This window comes from Ambystoma mexicanum, chromosome 6p (assembly GCF_040938575.1).
Source record: "Ambystoma mexicanum isolate Mex_15411 chromosome 6p, UKY_AmexF1_1, whole genome shotgun sequence".
Taxonomy (NCBI): domain Eukaryota; kingdom Metazoa; phylum Chordata; class Amphibia; order Caudata; family Ambystomatidae; genus Ambystoma; species Ambystoma mexicanum.
This window is the reverse complement of record NC_090935.1, coordinates 598,707,497-598,722,399: the sequence shown is the minus strand read 5'-3', so window position 1 is coordinate 598,722,399 and position 14,903 is coordinate 598,707,497. Positions and strand designations below refer to the sequence as shown.

The window sequence follows — 14,903 nt, the reverse complement described above, 5'->3', positions numbered from 1 at the left end:
TGCTCGTATTCATCTTGCCAGTGGCGCTCACTTAATTCAATAAATTTGCAACCTCTGAGATCGCCTATGGAGGCTACTACGCATTCGTCCTCAAGGAATGTGGTTCCTGGGGTATTTTGGTTCAGGAGCCTACACATGCAGTCTGCTTGGGCGTTCTTCCAGCCTGCAATGTGGGCTATCTCATAGGTGGATTCTTTGAGTTTGGCGACGATTCTGGCCAGTCTCGGTGTGGCGGTCTTTGTGCCACCTGGGTTTAGCATGTGTATGAGGGGTTTGTGGTCGGTGACCAATCGGAATTTTGTACCCCAGACATACGACCGGAAGTATTATACGGCCCAGGCACACACTAGCATCTCCTTTTCCACTGTGGAGTAGTTCTTCTCCGATGCTGACAGGGACTTCGAGGCGAAAGCTACGATGTTCTCTGTGTCACCCCTTTTTTGGGTTACGGTGGCGCCAAGCCCATAGGCGCTGGCATTGGTCGTGATGCATGTTTCCCATTCGGGTTGAAGGGTTTTAAACAGGGTGCATGGAGGATCCTTCTCTTGATCTCCTTGAATGCTTTGTCCTGCTGGGGCCCCCATTCGTAGATCGCACCTTTCTTCAGTAGTTCCCTTATGGGGGACGTGGTTTCTGAAAATCTTGGGACGAATTTTGCGTAGTACTCTGCAAGGCACAGAAAGGACCAGAGTTCGCCTTTGGACATCGGGCGGGGCGTCGGTTACGGCTTCCAGGAGGTTCTTCTTGGGGCTCACTCCCTCCTTCGAGATTTGATATCCGAGGTATTCAACTTCCCCTACGCCGAATATGTATTTTTCGTGGCGCAGGTGGACCCCTGCTTCTTGCAATCTGCTCAGTACTGCAGCTAATGCTTTGTCGTGGGTCTCTGAGTTCTTTGCATACACGAGTATGTCGTCCTGAAAGTATGAGACGTTCGCGATTCCTTTCAGCAAGGAGGTCATCATCCTCTGAAACACTGATGCCGCTGAGGACAAACTGAACGGCATGCAGGTATACTGGAACGTGCCGAACGGGGTGATGAACGCCGTGAGCGGGTGCCAGGCTTTGTGCATGTTGATCTGGTGCTATGCGTCACACATATCTAGCTTCGAGAATACCGTTGCTTCTTTCACCATGAGCACTATCTCACTGATGCTGGGGAGCAGGAAGATGTCGGTGACAACTTCTAAGTTTAGGCTTCTGAGGTCAATGCAGACTCTGAGGTCGTTTGACGATGTCTTTTTGATGAGTACTACTGGGCTTAACCATTCTGAGGACTCTACTGTTTCAATGGTGCCCTCTTCGACCATTTTCTGGAGTTCGGCTTCTAGCGGTGGTCTCGCTTTGGCAGGTACAGACCTGACCTTGTGCTTCACGGGCACTGTGTTTGGTTTGAGGTGGTTCTTGTGGACATAGTTCTTGATTTTCCCTGGGGTTTCGGAGAACAGGCCAGGGAAGGCTTCTTTCCAACTCGGCGGTCCTCCTGAAGAGACCACAAGCACCTATTCTGGCGTGCTGTGGTCTAGCCTTATGCTGAGCCTGTGTTGATCGTCTCACCCTAGTACGGCGGGGCTTTGAGAAGCGAAGTAGACATTTGTCGTGGTGGACCTGCCTTTGAATTCGATCCTTTAATGTAGCCGAGCAGATCCATGGTGGCTCCTCCGAAGACCGTCGGCTTTTGCCTGGTGGCTCTAATTTCTACTTGGTCTTGCCCCATCATCTCTTTATAGATGTAGATGGGCAGGATGGTGAGATCTGAACCTGAGTCGGCCATGACTCGTGTCTCCATGCCGTCCACTTTTATTGTGCAATGGGGTTTTTCTCTCCTGGCTTGGAGGGCGTTGACCATGATGGCCATGGGTGTGTCGTGTAGCTCGTCGTCTTCACTCGACTCTTTGTCGCCGTCGATGCGGTTGACGGCGTTTCCCTTCCACCTGCAGGCCGGGGCCACGTGACCGAAGCGTTGACATTTTGAACACTCCTTGTTCCTGGCAGGGCAATCGGGATCACTGGCCATGTGCTTGGTGCTGGCGCATCTATAGCACTTTGGTGCATCTCTTTGTCTGGGACCTTTTGTCTCTGGGGTTGTCGCGGGGCTGTCATTCTTTGTGCCCTCTCCATTGCAGCGCCGATATGTCGGGTACCGGTGATGGACTCCCAACCTCTTTGCGTCTGCTGGTGGTCTCCTGTTCGGCTCTGGCAATTTGGATGGCCTTGTCAAGGTCCACTTCCTTCTCCTGGAGGAATTTATCCTGCACTTTCCTGGAATTTGTGTGGACCTTCAGCATGTCGCAGATGGCTTGTTCTGCATTGTCACCGAATCTGCATAGGGATGCTAGTTCCGTCATCCTGGTAATATAGTCGTCGACTGGTTTGTTGCTCTCCTGCTTGCGAGTGTAAAACCTCAGTCTGTGCAGCACCACGTTCTCTTTGTTGGTGAACCTCTTCACGATGTGGCTAATTGCCTCCTGGTATGCATCGTCGTCTTCGCCAGCCTCTGGCATGGCCTTTAGTCCTGCAAATATGCGCTGCTCTTCGACCCCCATCGCTTTCAACAGCATTGCTTTCTTCCTGGCGGGTGCGTACTCCGTTCCGCCCATTGCCTCCAGATACGTGGAAAACAGTGGTTCCCACTGCTGCCATGGAATCGCTGGGGTCCCAGGCGAGGGGAGGAATGCGGGGTCGGGGGCATGGCGCCTTGCATGGTGGGTCCGCGGGGTTCTGGATCCCACCTCCGTCGCCAATTATGTGGTGGCCTTAATGAAGACACAACATAGTCTGTGGTAAACTGTGGTCTTTATTTAGTACAGGTGGTGAGGTAATCAACTTGGGAATATAGTCCAGGGGCATAACTGTACTCACAGGTAGACAGTCTTATTCAGTAGCTGCTTCTCTGCTTCTTTGTTGTGTCCTTGTGGGGGACACACAACTCACACCAGAGCACCCAGGTGGCTGCCCTGAGCCATGGCATTATGCTCTGGTGTGTCGGTAGCCTTGGGTATGCAGGTCTGGGAGCTTGCAAGCTCCATGCTTCAGGAGGAGCACGGGGGCAGTCCTTTCACTGCGTTCACCCGCCCACTTCTGGGTTGCGTGTGTTGCTTCGCGCTTCTCCCGCCTAAGCTCTCGCTAGATCGCCTTCCTGCGATCTCGCGAGGGGAAGTCCCCACAAGTGTCTATGTGTGTGGGTGCGTGTGTGTGCACTCATGATAAAGACTCCTCTCAAAATCGGCTGCAGTTGTGTTTGTTGTTAAAGAAGGAGCTATGAATGGAATATGCTATGGACATTTATAATCCTGGGAGTGAATTATTTATGAAAGAAATACCTACAATCTATGTGAAACTGTCGAATTACGTTGCTATGAAGAATTAAAATAAGATTTGTATTTTTTATGTTTTACTATTTCTAACATATTTAAAAAGGAATATTTCCAATTTTCTTTTTTTGACTAAAGGGTCACTCAGACATGTACCTTAAGAGCAGCGAGCAGAACACCCTAATACCCCCCTTCCAAATCCTCAATTTTAAGAACAATTCATAACCTCTATATTAGAAAGAAAATCAATTCCATCTACACTACGACCAGACCTTGTTGCAAAATATAATGCAGAGCATTTAAAAGTAATTTTATGACTCTACTGTATATTAGAAAAATGTGATGCATTCCATTAACCTTGCCTTAAATTTCTTTCAGGATGGCTTGCGAAGACTTTCAGGAAATGAATATGTATTTTCTAAAAGTAAGTGACTTAGTCAAGCTTTGGTGTTTATTTTTTTTAATTGTGATGGTTTTTTTATTTGTATGTCATCACTGCTTTTTGTAATCCAATTGCAATTCTGTACTAACATCAATTGAAGAGGAGTGCATACACTATTGAATCAAAATCCTATTATAGGCTCACAGACAATTTTAGTTTTGTCTTTTAGATGGTGCTTAACCGTCGCCTTTAAGCTGAAACTATTGCATTGGAGGAAAGCTAGGAGGGGGATGACATGTGAGGAGGGACACACATCTTGTGGGTGTTTGTGACAAATTGGGTTCTGTCACGCAGGAGTACAAGGATGAGTAGGGGTGAAATAAATGGCCCACTCAGCCCTCATACTTGTACAAACCAAAACCCAATGCAATCATAGAGGTAAAACAGGGACAGTTAAGAGATACAGCTCCTTTGCCTTTTGTGGTAACGTGGGCCGATGGAAGGCTCTGCTCTCAAGAGGGGTGTGAAGGTGAACCAGTTAGGACTCAAACAACACAGTATCCCAGTCCAAAATAAAGGGAATGTCCAATCAAGGTTCTATTAAAATATATGTACTTTAATTAAACACACCATCTGCAAAAGAACAAATAGAAATACTGTACAAAACCCACCCTGAAGGAGGAACCGAGACAATGCGACAGACTGAGGACAGTAGAACTCTGAGCATAGTTCCAGGGGCGGTAGGTAAATTCCTAGCCACAAAAAGGATATTGTAGTTGAAAACAGGAGCAATCGTGATCTAACCAGTCTCTAGGGTCCAAGTAGACCAAGGGGGCAGTTCAGAGTCAACAGCACCTGGATTCAGTTCTTGGTGGTCAGACCCATTGTCCAAATTTGATGCAAGTGGATCAAACTCAGTTTGGGCATGTTGGATCGTGTAAGCCCAAGCAGCAAGTGGGCAACGAGTATGGGCGAATGCTGTCGCTCTTTGTGGTAGAAGGCTGGCTCTCAAGGATGCAGGTCAGGGCGGTCCCAGGAACGCTTCGCACTTGTCCAGGCTGAGTCGAGCTTTGGCCACCGGGAGGGGTTGATGAGTGATCCTCCAGTGATTCTAGGTGGCAGGCGATGGTCATTGAAGTGGTGATCTTGGGTGTGTCGATGTGCAATTTCACAAGGTAGCAGTTCAAGGGCTAGATGGGTCAAACCATGGTTTTTACTCTTGGTCAAAGTCAGCATGTGACATACCAGTGATAAGGTTAAGGGTCCCGGCGTCGAGCCGTTGCTTCGGGCCTAGCCGCTGACGAGCTTACTGATGGCACGATGCAGCATTGAGCTGCTTCAATTTGCAAGCGATAGTTCGAAGGTGGAGGGGCGCAAAAGCCAGCACCGGCACTTTCCCTCTTCTTATGATCAAGGTGAGGTGAACACAGAGTGACCGATTTGGTGCAGTAGCAGAGGGAGCATTCGGCTGGTTTGGACCTCCAGTTGCTGTGAGGTCCACGCAGGAGCAATCGAGGAAGGGATGATTCCATTCAGAGCCTGCTCTCCAAGCTCTAGGAGATTCTGGTGCAGAGTTATAGTTCCTGGTCCTCAGCAGAGGTCACTACCGATGCACTCTGGCAGTGGCTAGGTGACAGATCTTCCTTATGCCTTGGATGGCTCCTTCTTGACCTCAGGCTGAGGGCTTTGGAAAGTAAAACTTTCCCAAAGGAAGTCCAGTGGTTCTTCAGATCGAATCTATGGCCTTAAACGAGCCGAGAGGATCTGAGAAAATCTGTTGAAGGAGTGGAAGACCCCTTCTTTTAAAGGCACACTTCCCCAGGTGATTGGACTAAATCTCGCTTTCATTAGTGATCCAATCCCTGCTATTGAATGGAGTGGACTTTGCCTTTCTGGTTTGTGTTTGAGGAAGTGGAGGTGACAGGAAAGAGAGAGCGAGAGACATAGAGAAATAAAATGTTGGAAGTCTCCTTCCATTGACCAGAGCACTCAGGCCTATCAAAGTCCTGCCCCCTTCTCTTCTGACTAAAAACAAAGGTCTTTACAGATGAAGCCCCTGATGCGAGGCTACTACTTTTGAATGGGTGTCTTTTTTGATGGCCGGCCCAGGTCAGCTGCCTGCTGTGCAGCTGTCTCGGGCTGAGAGTGTTACCTGCCCTCACAAAGAGATCAACAAGCAGGCCCGGACGTCCAGGTTCCTGGCCTGCCATTTGGCAGGCTACACCTGACTGATCAGAATACACATCACCTTACACAGCAGAGCTAACTCACAGGAGCTGACACATGTGCAATATCAATTGGGATGTGGCAGCTGTTATCATAAGTAGCACCATGCACTATGCCTAAACTCAGGCATAGCTTTTATTTAGCCTGCCACCAGCACAGGTTACTTATGATCATCGCAGTCATGGTACAGGGGTATATCTTTAATACCACCCCTGCGAAGCAGAGACTTGGCCTTCGCTGTGGCTGTCGAGTAGGCATCTTGTGACCTTTGAACCTGCTCTACACCATGAGTAGAGCAGGCACTGTGGAACAGGCTACTGATGCAGCAGGTCACAAGTATATTTTGTGTTTGGCATGGAGTTGATGAAAGGGGAACCTGGATAGCAGATTACCCTTTTGAAGATGGAATTACCCGCATCATTTTATGTACTAATGACAATAAGATGGCAATTCCTCACAGTGTTATTTAGTTATTTTCCTACCTGTTATGGATTAGCCCATAATTCCCCACTGTCTTCCCCCATGGTGTCAATTGCCCACCCTCCCCTGTCAGCTCCCAGCTCCTTTTTTCACTGCTTCTCTCACGTTCTTTCCCTTATGGTTGGAAAGCGCTCTGTTGCTTCCCGAAGCTAGGTATGTAATAAATACCCGAATAACAATAGCTGTGTTCATCCATATGGCCACTCCCACCCACAACCTGCCCTCCCCCACCAAAAGAACATCCTCCTGGGATCTCTGTGTGCTTGCGCTACGAAGCAGCAGCATTAATGTTCGACCTGCCAATGTTACTTCTAGGCAGTCTCCTAAGAGTTATGTCTTTGCTGCAGCCGTATGTCTACAATTGGTGTAAAAAAACTGTTTAACCAAGAGTTCTTTCAACCATTTGATTTATAGCATTTCCTTGCACTGCAGTCCAATTAAAATAATCATTGCCAAATCCAACACTTCTGGCTTGTGTACAGGCATTAGATAGCCATTTTCCAGGCAGGTCTGTCATATACACAGGCTATTACCCATTTTCCAGCTGTTGCCATTTTCTGGCCAGGAAGTGCCATTGTGACAGTGCCTGACAAATGCCTATCGCATGCCTACAAAAAATGTCCAAAACTGTTGGCTTTGCCCATGCTTTTTATTGAGGAAACTACAGATCATATTATCCAAAATGTACCTTATGATAGACCAGAAGCCCCAGTATGTAATTCAAAGCCACATACATGTAATACTGTTGGCAAGGAAATAACTACTTGTAATCTGAATATATCTAAAATGGCTCCCTCCTGAACATTCCCATTTATATTTTGACAGATATTCACCACAGCCATGGCCATCCTCCAACACCAGTTACCGTCAATGACATTCCTCCCCGCATTGCACTGTTGCTCGATAATGAGGGAAGCTGGGATTTTGATATTTTTGAGTTGGAAGCAGTAACACACAAAAGGTAGGTGTTCACCTTACACGTGCAAGCTCTGCTAGTTGGCTTATTTTCTGTTTGTGTCTTCGCCTTTTAACAAATATGGATGTTTATTTATCACCTTCCATACATTCTGCCCTGTTTCCCAAACAACGAAACTTGTGTGTCCATATGAAAATCTGACTGCCTTCTGTTTACAGCTTCTGTCATGTTCTGGCAGTTCATAGATGTTCCTAGAGCTTCAGGTAAACAGGTGGAGCGGGAGGATCTTAGGACTGAGAGTCAGTATGGAACAAGTACAACATCTTGCCCCAGCTTCACAAGGGGCTTTAGGAGGGCTGAAAGGGAGGATCTGAATAGCTGCCCCCTTGTGAAGCCGCAGAAAAGCAAAAGAAAGGCGGGGAACAAAAGAGTAGGTGGCCCCAAAGCCTCCTTTTAGACTTGAGGATCGGGTTATCATTTAGGGCAAAGTTTGAATTTGACGCACCACCGAAGAAGAATGGTTGTAACGGGGTCACAGCAATACTTAAAGGGGAGACATAAGCAAGAACGCCTCTTTCCTAAAGTATCAGGCGTGGGTAGAAAAGAAAACCAAACAAGGAGAAGGAGAAGAAGAAGAAGAAGCAAGAGGAGTAAAAAGGGTTTCATGAGCCGAGGCGCAGTACAAGAATCTGGATCTGTTCACGGAGCAGACTCATTCTGCAGAAACATGTGCCGGTCATGGCGGGAGGCAATCACAGGGAGCAGACACACATGTTGGAGCAAGAGGAGAGGAGCAGAGGAACAGCAAAGTAGTGCCTTGAGCATTATCAGAGCAAGGTAGAAGAAATCGACCCAGTAGAGAAAGCATGGGGTCCAAATGCAGGCCCAGTTAAGAGCGACATCCTCTTTTTGCCAGGTCTGAGCCGCAGCAGTGAGCTGGATGGTGAGAGTTGGAAGAGGTGGTTCTACCCCACTACTGTTTCAAACATTGTGAGCCCTAAGTGTGAAGTTTGCGGGAAAGAAAGAGAAATGCACAGACGTGGGGAAAAATGCATGATGGTGGGCTGTAGGGTTCCCTGTTGATACAGTGTGGTTTGGGGAAGACTGAGGATGGCAGTTGGAGGCTTAAGATGACAGCAGAAAGGAGAGGACTGAACCATTGTGGGCATATTTGAAAGGTAATCCAGTGCAAAGTAAATAAAAGGTGATGATTTTCAAAGGTCGAACATAGCAAAAATACATGGATTAAATCAATAAAAAAATATAAAAAAAGAATGACTCACTTGGGCCACCAGTTCAAAAACAAAAGGAGCTTGGAAGAAGAACATTTGTGGAACGTCTTAATGTCAGGAGGAAACACAAAAGTAGTTATCGCTGTTGGCCAGTTCCTCCAGAATATAAATGTAACCACTGGAGAATCGATCACAAAACGAAGGGTAACCATGACTAAGAAATTATCACATAAGGAATAATGACTTCTCTTGTAAAAACTGTTAAATACAGTTAAATCAAGTAAAAAAAATACAAAAAAATATAGCCAAATAAGTAAGAATAAGATGATAACAAAACGTATGGGATTGGCGGGGGTTGAGTTGGAACAAGAATGAAGGGGGTCATAGGTCTCTGATTAAGTCCCCTTCCTGACCTTGCATGGTATGGTCGGGTCATCAAGGGGGCTCGGTGCTGGGACCACGTGGTGGCAAGGGGTAGATCTCTGGTTACCCCCACTATGTAACATAAGAAACGCAGGGGCTGATCAGATTTGATGCCTTAGAAGTTTGTGGACCTTTAAGCGAATCAAGGAGGGTTGGTCCAGCGGAGCTGGCAGCACTGACCCACTCGGCTCCTCTGTGTGGGTGCAGGAATCATATATTAACATACAGGGGAAAGAGCAGGACCTAAACTAGAACAGGAAACTCCAGGAGTAGTTAACCAGTACCCTTGCAAGGTTTCCACAATTATACACCTAACACCATTTAGGCCAAGGGTGAATAGCCCAAGGGCAGGGCTATGGAGTGTCAAGCAAACAGAACATAGCCCACGGACAGGCTCGAACTGGCCACCTTTTTGGCCCATGCGCGCCATCTTCATAAATGACTTCACCATGCGGCTAGTAGCTTTGACCAGTGTTACTTTTTCATTGGTGCCCGAGACCATTTTATGCCCCAGTCCGACCCTGCCCGGGAGTAGGGACTATGGACTCTCCAAAACCAAGTCCCACATCAGAACTGCCAGCCACACCAAGGGGAGGTGCCCATCAGTCATTCCACCTCCTAGCTGCATAGTAGGACACACACGGGTTTCCACAGGCAAGAGAGAGGCTGGCAGGCGGATTCACAGCCCTATGAAAGAAAGGCCAGTGGAAGAAAGGAGCGGGGGTTGGGAGAAGGTGCTGATTTAGTTTCAACTGGCAAAGAGTGCAGATGGCGCAGGAGACAAGAGGAGAGAACCAGGAGGCCGGCAAGGCAAAGATAGGGGCTGGAGAAGAGACTAAGTGAACTGGGGAGAAAAATACCTCAGTGGGATGGGGAGAGAAAGACCTAGATTGGGGAGCAAAAGACTTAGACAGGGGAGAGGAAGACCCAGGAGGATGAGTTAGAGGAAGCTTGAGGAGGCTGAGGGAGAGGTTGAGAAAAAGGAAACCCAGGACAATGTGAAAGAGATGGTCACCCATGGGGTCAAGCAGTGAAAGTAGCACTCAGTGTAGTGGTATCTCAGTAGAATTGGGGCTAGTAAGAGACATTAAGCACAAGGTGCCAAGAGGAGTGAAGGAGGTGGTGCGAGAGACTAAAGGAGTAGGGGACAAGAGGAGACCAGGAAAAAAGTGTGCCAAATATTAAGAAGGAAAAGTTAAGAGTAGTTGAGGAGGTTGTGCTGCTGCAAGACAGGGAGGAGGTAGCAAAGGGCACCTAATAAAGGAATAGTTGAAGAGCTGGAGGAGCTGTAAAGGAACGGTAAAGGGTAGGTGAGAAGTAGAGGGCAAATAGCTGAGGAGATTATGAAAACAACATACTCCATGCTCACAGGGTGTGAACAAGTAAGGGGGTTGCAGGAACCACGACATGGTATGAAAGGAGACAGGATAGCTTAAGGAAGAAGAAGAGACATTAGTGAAAAAAGACCCCCTAGATATGAGCCTGAAACGTGAAATCAAGAAGGAGAGATAGTTGGGGTTGGCAAGCCAGGAACCCAAGACCCTGAGGGAGGCCCTGAATGATATGATATGATATGACATTTATAACGGGCCTATACACAAATCTTTCAAGGCGCGAAGGAACAAACATCAGGCTCCAGTGCAGGCTTAAGATCCAGAGGAGTTATCCCCCCCTCCTTCCCCTAGGTGCACAGGAACATTGCCAAGATTGCCAAGGAAGTTATGAACGCTAGAGACTGATACCGTTCCTAATAGACTGAGGCCAACGGGGAGGGACCCTGAGAATCTGCAAGAAGAATCATGGGAGCTACCTGCAGTTCTTTATTTTGCTTAAACCAACTTGCACATAGCCCCACATTTGTTTTGCTGTGTTAGGTCACGAGCTGGGACCAGGACCCAGCTTGATGAGAGCTCCGTGATCTTTTGTGTTGGTCCCCTGCAATCATCATGAGAAACAATGACCTTGGAATTAATCCTAGAACATCAGCACTTCCTGGTAAATGACCAGCCTGGCCCCACTTTAGTTATTTTGAAGCACATTCCTGACTTAAGCGAATGGGTTTGGTTTGCCCTAATAAGGAGCTGTTGGGAGCCAGATGTTCTGTCTGGCCTGTGTTTAATCACGCTGTACTTCTGTATTGATAGCAGGGAATTGGCTACTGGCCGAATGGTGGTCGGCATATTTTAAAAGTAATCGAATGTATAGTTTATCAAAGAATGGACAGTATAACAAAACAGTTGAGGGATGTAAGGAACTGAAATATTAGCTCCATGGGGATATAACATATATTGCCAGAATGAGCTGATGCAATATGTAGCCAGTACAAATGAAAAGACTAAATGCATGGTAATACTTCAGCAGCCTTGTTCGGTGTGCAACAATGCAAAATGAAACGTCCTTCAAATGATTTCAAATTACAATATGGAATAATAAGGAAATATATATTTGTAAGAAACTGAATAGAGATACCAAGGCAGCCATGTGCAAAGAATAATATGTGATGTGGAAGGGCAATAGCTACCAATTGACAGGGTTATACGATTAAAAACCAAGGTAAATGATCTTAGCACGTGCAGTGTGTGACACAGTATGCAAGGTGAAAAGGTGAAATTGAAGGGGAATCGTACCGAAGGTGGCCATATTGTAATAGGCATGCAGAGGCCATATTGAGAGGAGAAAAGTGTATAGCGCGTCGTAGGAAGGTCAACTGAAAATTTAGCAGCAGTAAAAATCCAATGTACTAAATGCAGGTTGTCTGCAGGAAAGGACCATATGTCATACTTCTGGGCCAATATAAAATGTGTAGTGGTAAATTGTAGCGCCTGCCCATAATCGTAATGTCCGTTTCTTACGAGCAGCTAGAGGGGGGTTTGGGCGGAGTTAAGTAAGAAGGAATCAAGATACACATACTTATGAAGAAACACAAACAAGTCCATACATATGTCAAAAGCGCGATGCACATGTCCAAAGGGGTACAGAGCAACAACAACAAAATATATGAACAGACACACACAGGCGCGCGCATGCACGTGTGTGCTGGCATGTGCGTATGTGTTGGTGACTGAGTGTAGGGTGGGTCATTCCAACGAAGCCACGCATGTCCCAGTGCCACCAGTGCCCCAGTGCGACTCAGTATCAATCCCTGGAAACACCTCCAGTTCAGAGCCACTAAGCAATACATACAAGGATGCAAATTAGCTAAAAGGGTGCTTTATGCTCTAGAACATTGTTTTTGTCTTATAGGGTAACACAACACAATTTTTTACATAGCTGTATCAACCCAAGACAGACAGCTCTCAAAACAAAACATATGCTTTTCACTGCCTTTGGGGGTCAAAAGTGCAGTATATACTGACATGCTTGTGGTTGGAGCATTGATCAGGAAAAGGAAGATAAGAAAGGGAGATGAGAAAGGGTGCTGGGCAGAGGAACGAGAGCCGACTGAGAAAAGAGAGAAGTAATGATGGCCTTACTGTACCAAAGTGACCAGCAACGTACAGAAAGCTGGAGGTAATAGAACTACAAGAACCAGCAAGCACTCCTCCAGTGACGAAGGAACCCAAGCCCACCAGCAAACACACAGGCCATGGCGATGAGGGGAATTGAGAACAATTGTGAAACAATGAGCAAACAGAAGCGATTGAGAAGAAATGAAATGGCTGGCACAGGCATGGCATGGGGTGAAAGAAGAGACGGTGATCACCTAAGGGGATGGGGCAAAGAACATCATAAAGAGGGAACTGGGATGGAAGGGCATGGCACAGAAAAAGAAAGAAATAGTGGCAGCGACCAAGGGACAAAGAGATGTGTTTTAGATGATGGACACAAGTAAGGTGGGCAAAGAGGGAGAGGTAGCAAGGACAGAGGCGCAGGACACCCACGTGGGACCAAATTATACATGGAACAATGCTGGCATCAAGCCTGCCTATGGTTTGGCATGGCCCTTTAGCACTAAATGAGAATATATGGTGCAAGCTGGTTATTCACATATTCAGCTTGTTGGAGCTAGAATGGAGAGCAGTGGCTATGTCACAAGCAACAAAAATGGAAGACAACACGTTTGGAAAGAGTGCAAGCAGAAGAGAGTGCAGGTGACTATTTGGGAGCTATCAGACTACTTACTGGCAGGAGAGATTTACTGAGAAATGCCCCTTGCCTTGTGGAAATACAAGAACACAATGCATGCCTCGGGAGGATAGCTCAGGGGCAACGTGCTCACCTTGGAAGCAAGACGGCACAGAGCAACACAGGTTCGATCCCCGGGTCCGCGCTTAGAAACCTCTGGGTATTAAGCACGTTATAAATAACCTATCATATCATATCATGCCTGTATGCCTGTATAGTTGTATGTGTGTATGGATATAGGTATGGGGCTTTTGATATCATGAACATAAGTGGCGAGCAACAGAGGCCTGTACAATAATCACAGAAGGATTACAAGGTTGTATATCACTGGAAAGGAGTTGGGATTCCTGCAGTGGTTTGGGGTGGCTTAGATGTGTGCCGAGTACTATATGCCACCAGCAGGATGTGTCAGCGTGGCTGAAATATTTCAGAAAAGAGGAGCAGAAGACAACAGCATTTTAGGCTAGACGCAAGGCCTTTTCACAACATAGGCAATTATTGTGTTCGGAACAGACGTTTCGGCCTGGCCCACAATATGAATGTAACGTGGGGAGGAAGTCAACTGCGGAAGAGACCTGCTGGGGACTTGAAAGGGGAAGTTTCAACTGGCGCTGTCATGTTTGCGGTTCACGCAAGGAGGAGGACCTGGCAAGCAACTGTTTCAAAAGACAAAGGAGCAGAAGACGCGGTAAACACATCCCCATCAAGCAGGATATTGGATTCACACCTTGTGCGAAGGGAAACCGCTGGAGCGAGGTTGCAAAGGGCATCTCGAGGTGTATTCTTCTTGCTTATTCGGACTTGCATTTGGTTACAGGGAATTAGGTTCAGCATCCTGCCCATCCTCACAGCATCACATCCATTTCCAGCTGACACTCTGGGACCTTTGTCCCAGGTCTCACATCCAAGACTCCAAGCATCCGCTCATTTACATGACTCCCTCCAACATCGCTCCAACAGGCTCCGACATATCCCATACTCTGCACGCGGCCGAAGAGCGAGTGTGCACGAACACCAGTGCATAAAGCAACAAACTAACTGTAAAGAACCCCTGGTGCACATCCGGGGTGGGATATTCCGGCATGCCCCACAGAGGGAGGAACGAGTGGTGCAGGTGGCTGACAGTGCTTTCCTTCCATAATACCCCGCACACACTCACGTGTCGCATTAACCCTTTCCCTCCCTAACAATGCACATATGCATTTCTGAAATTCGATGCAGTGTAATACTTGCGACACTATCAAACTACACAGGCCTGCTTCACAAGAAGCATTTCTGAATCAACCTTTGAATGAAATACTTTATGTAATATGCCTTGTCAAATTACAGAAATCTTATGTTTTCAATATTTAATTACTCAGTCTTAAACCAGTAACATTCTGAAATCAACTTTTACATGGTCACCAAAAATGGTGGCCTTTGCGGTCTGCGCCCATTCATTCAATGGTGGGTTATAACATTGCAAGACGGTTATACTGGTATTGGAGGACTAGGAATATCTAGAAAGTCCATCAGGGGGACATTAAATGGTGAGATGTCCTTGTCGAGCACTATAGGCTACTATTCTTCAAAACCTTTGCTATATGGCACATAGAAACCTCATATGGCACATAGAAACCTCATGCAGCACCTTTGCGCGATTGTATGCCCAAAACAGTCCAATGCAGGTGAACGCCACACATACAAGCATTGGCGAAGCCAACCGTTTTGGCTTGTGCGTCAGTATTAGGCATTTGCCTGGCACTGCTATTAGATTCCCATATACTTGCACCAGTTACTACCACTAAGGAAGAGCCTTTCCCATG

General features: G+C 47.0%; 1 protein-coding gene across 2 annotated transcripts in view; it reads left to right on the top strand.

The window, feature by feature from the left end:
* PDE8B (phosphodiesterase 8B) overlaps positions 1 to 14,903 on the top strand; it is a 1,197,077-nt gene that overhangs the window by 923,421 nt on the left and 258,753 nt on the right. For both annotated transcript variants that reach the window (XM_069627430.1, XM_069627431.1), the window contains 2 exons: positions 3,693 to 3,738; positions 7,228 to 7,363. In XM_069627430.1, the coding sequence (XP_069483531.1) occupies positions 3,693 to 3,738; positions 7,228 to 7,363 (182 nt within the window). The remainder of the gene's footprint in view (positions 1 to 3,692; positions 3,739 to 7,227; positions 7,364 to 14,903) is intronic.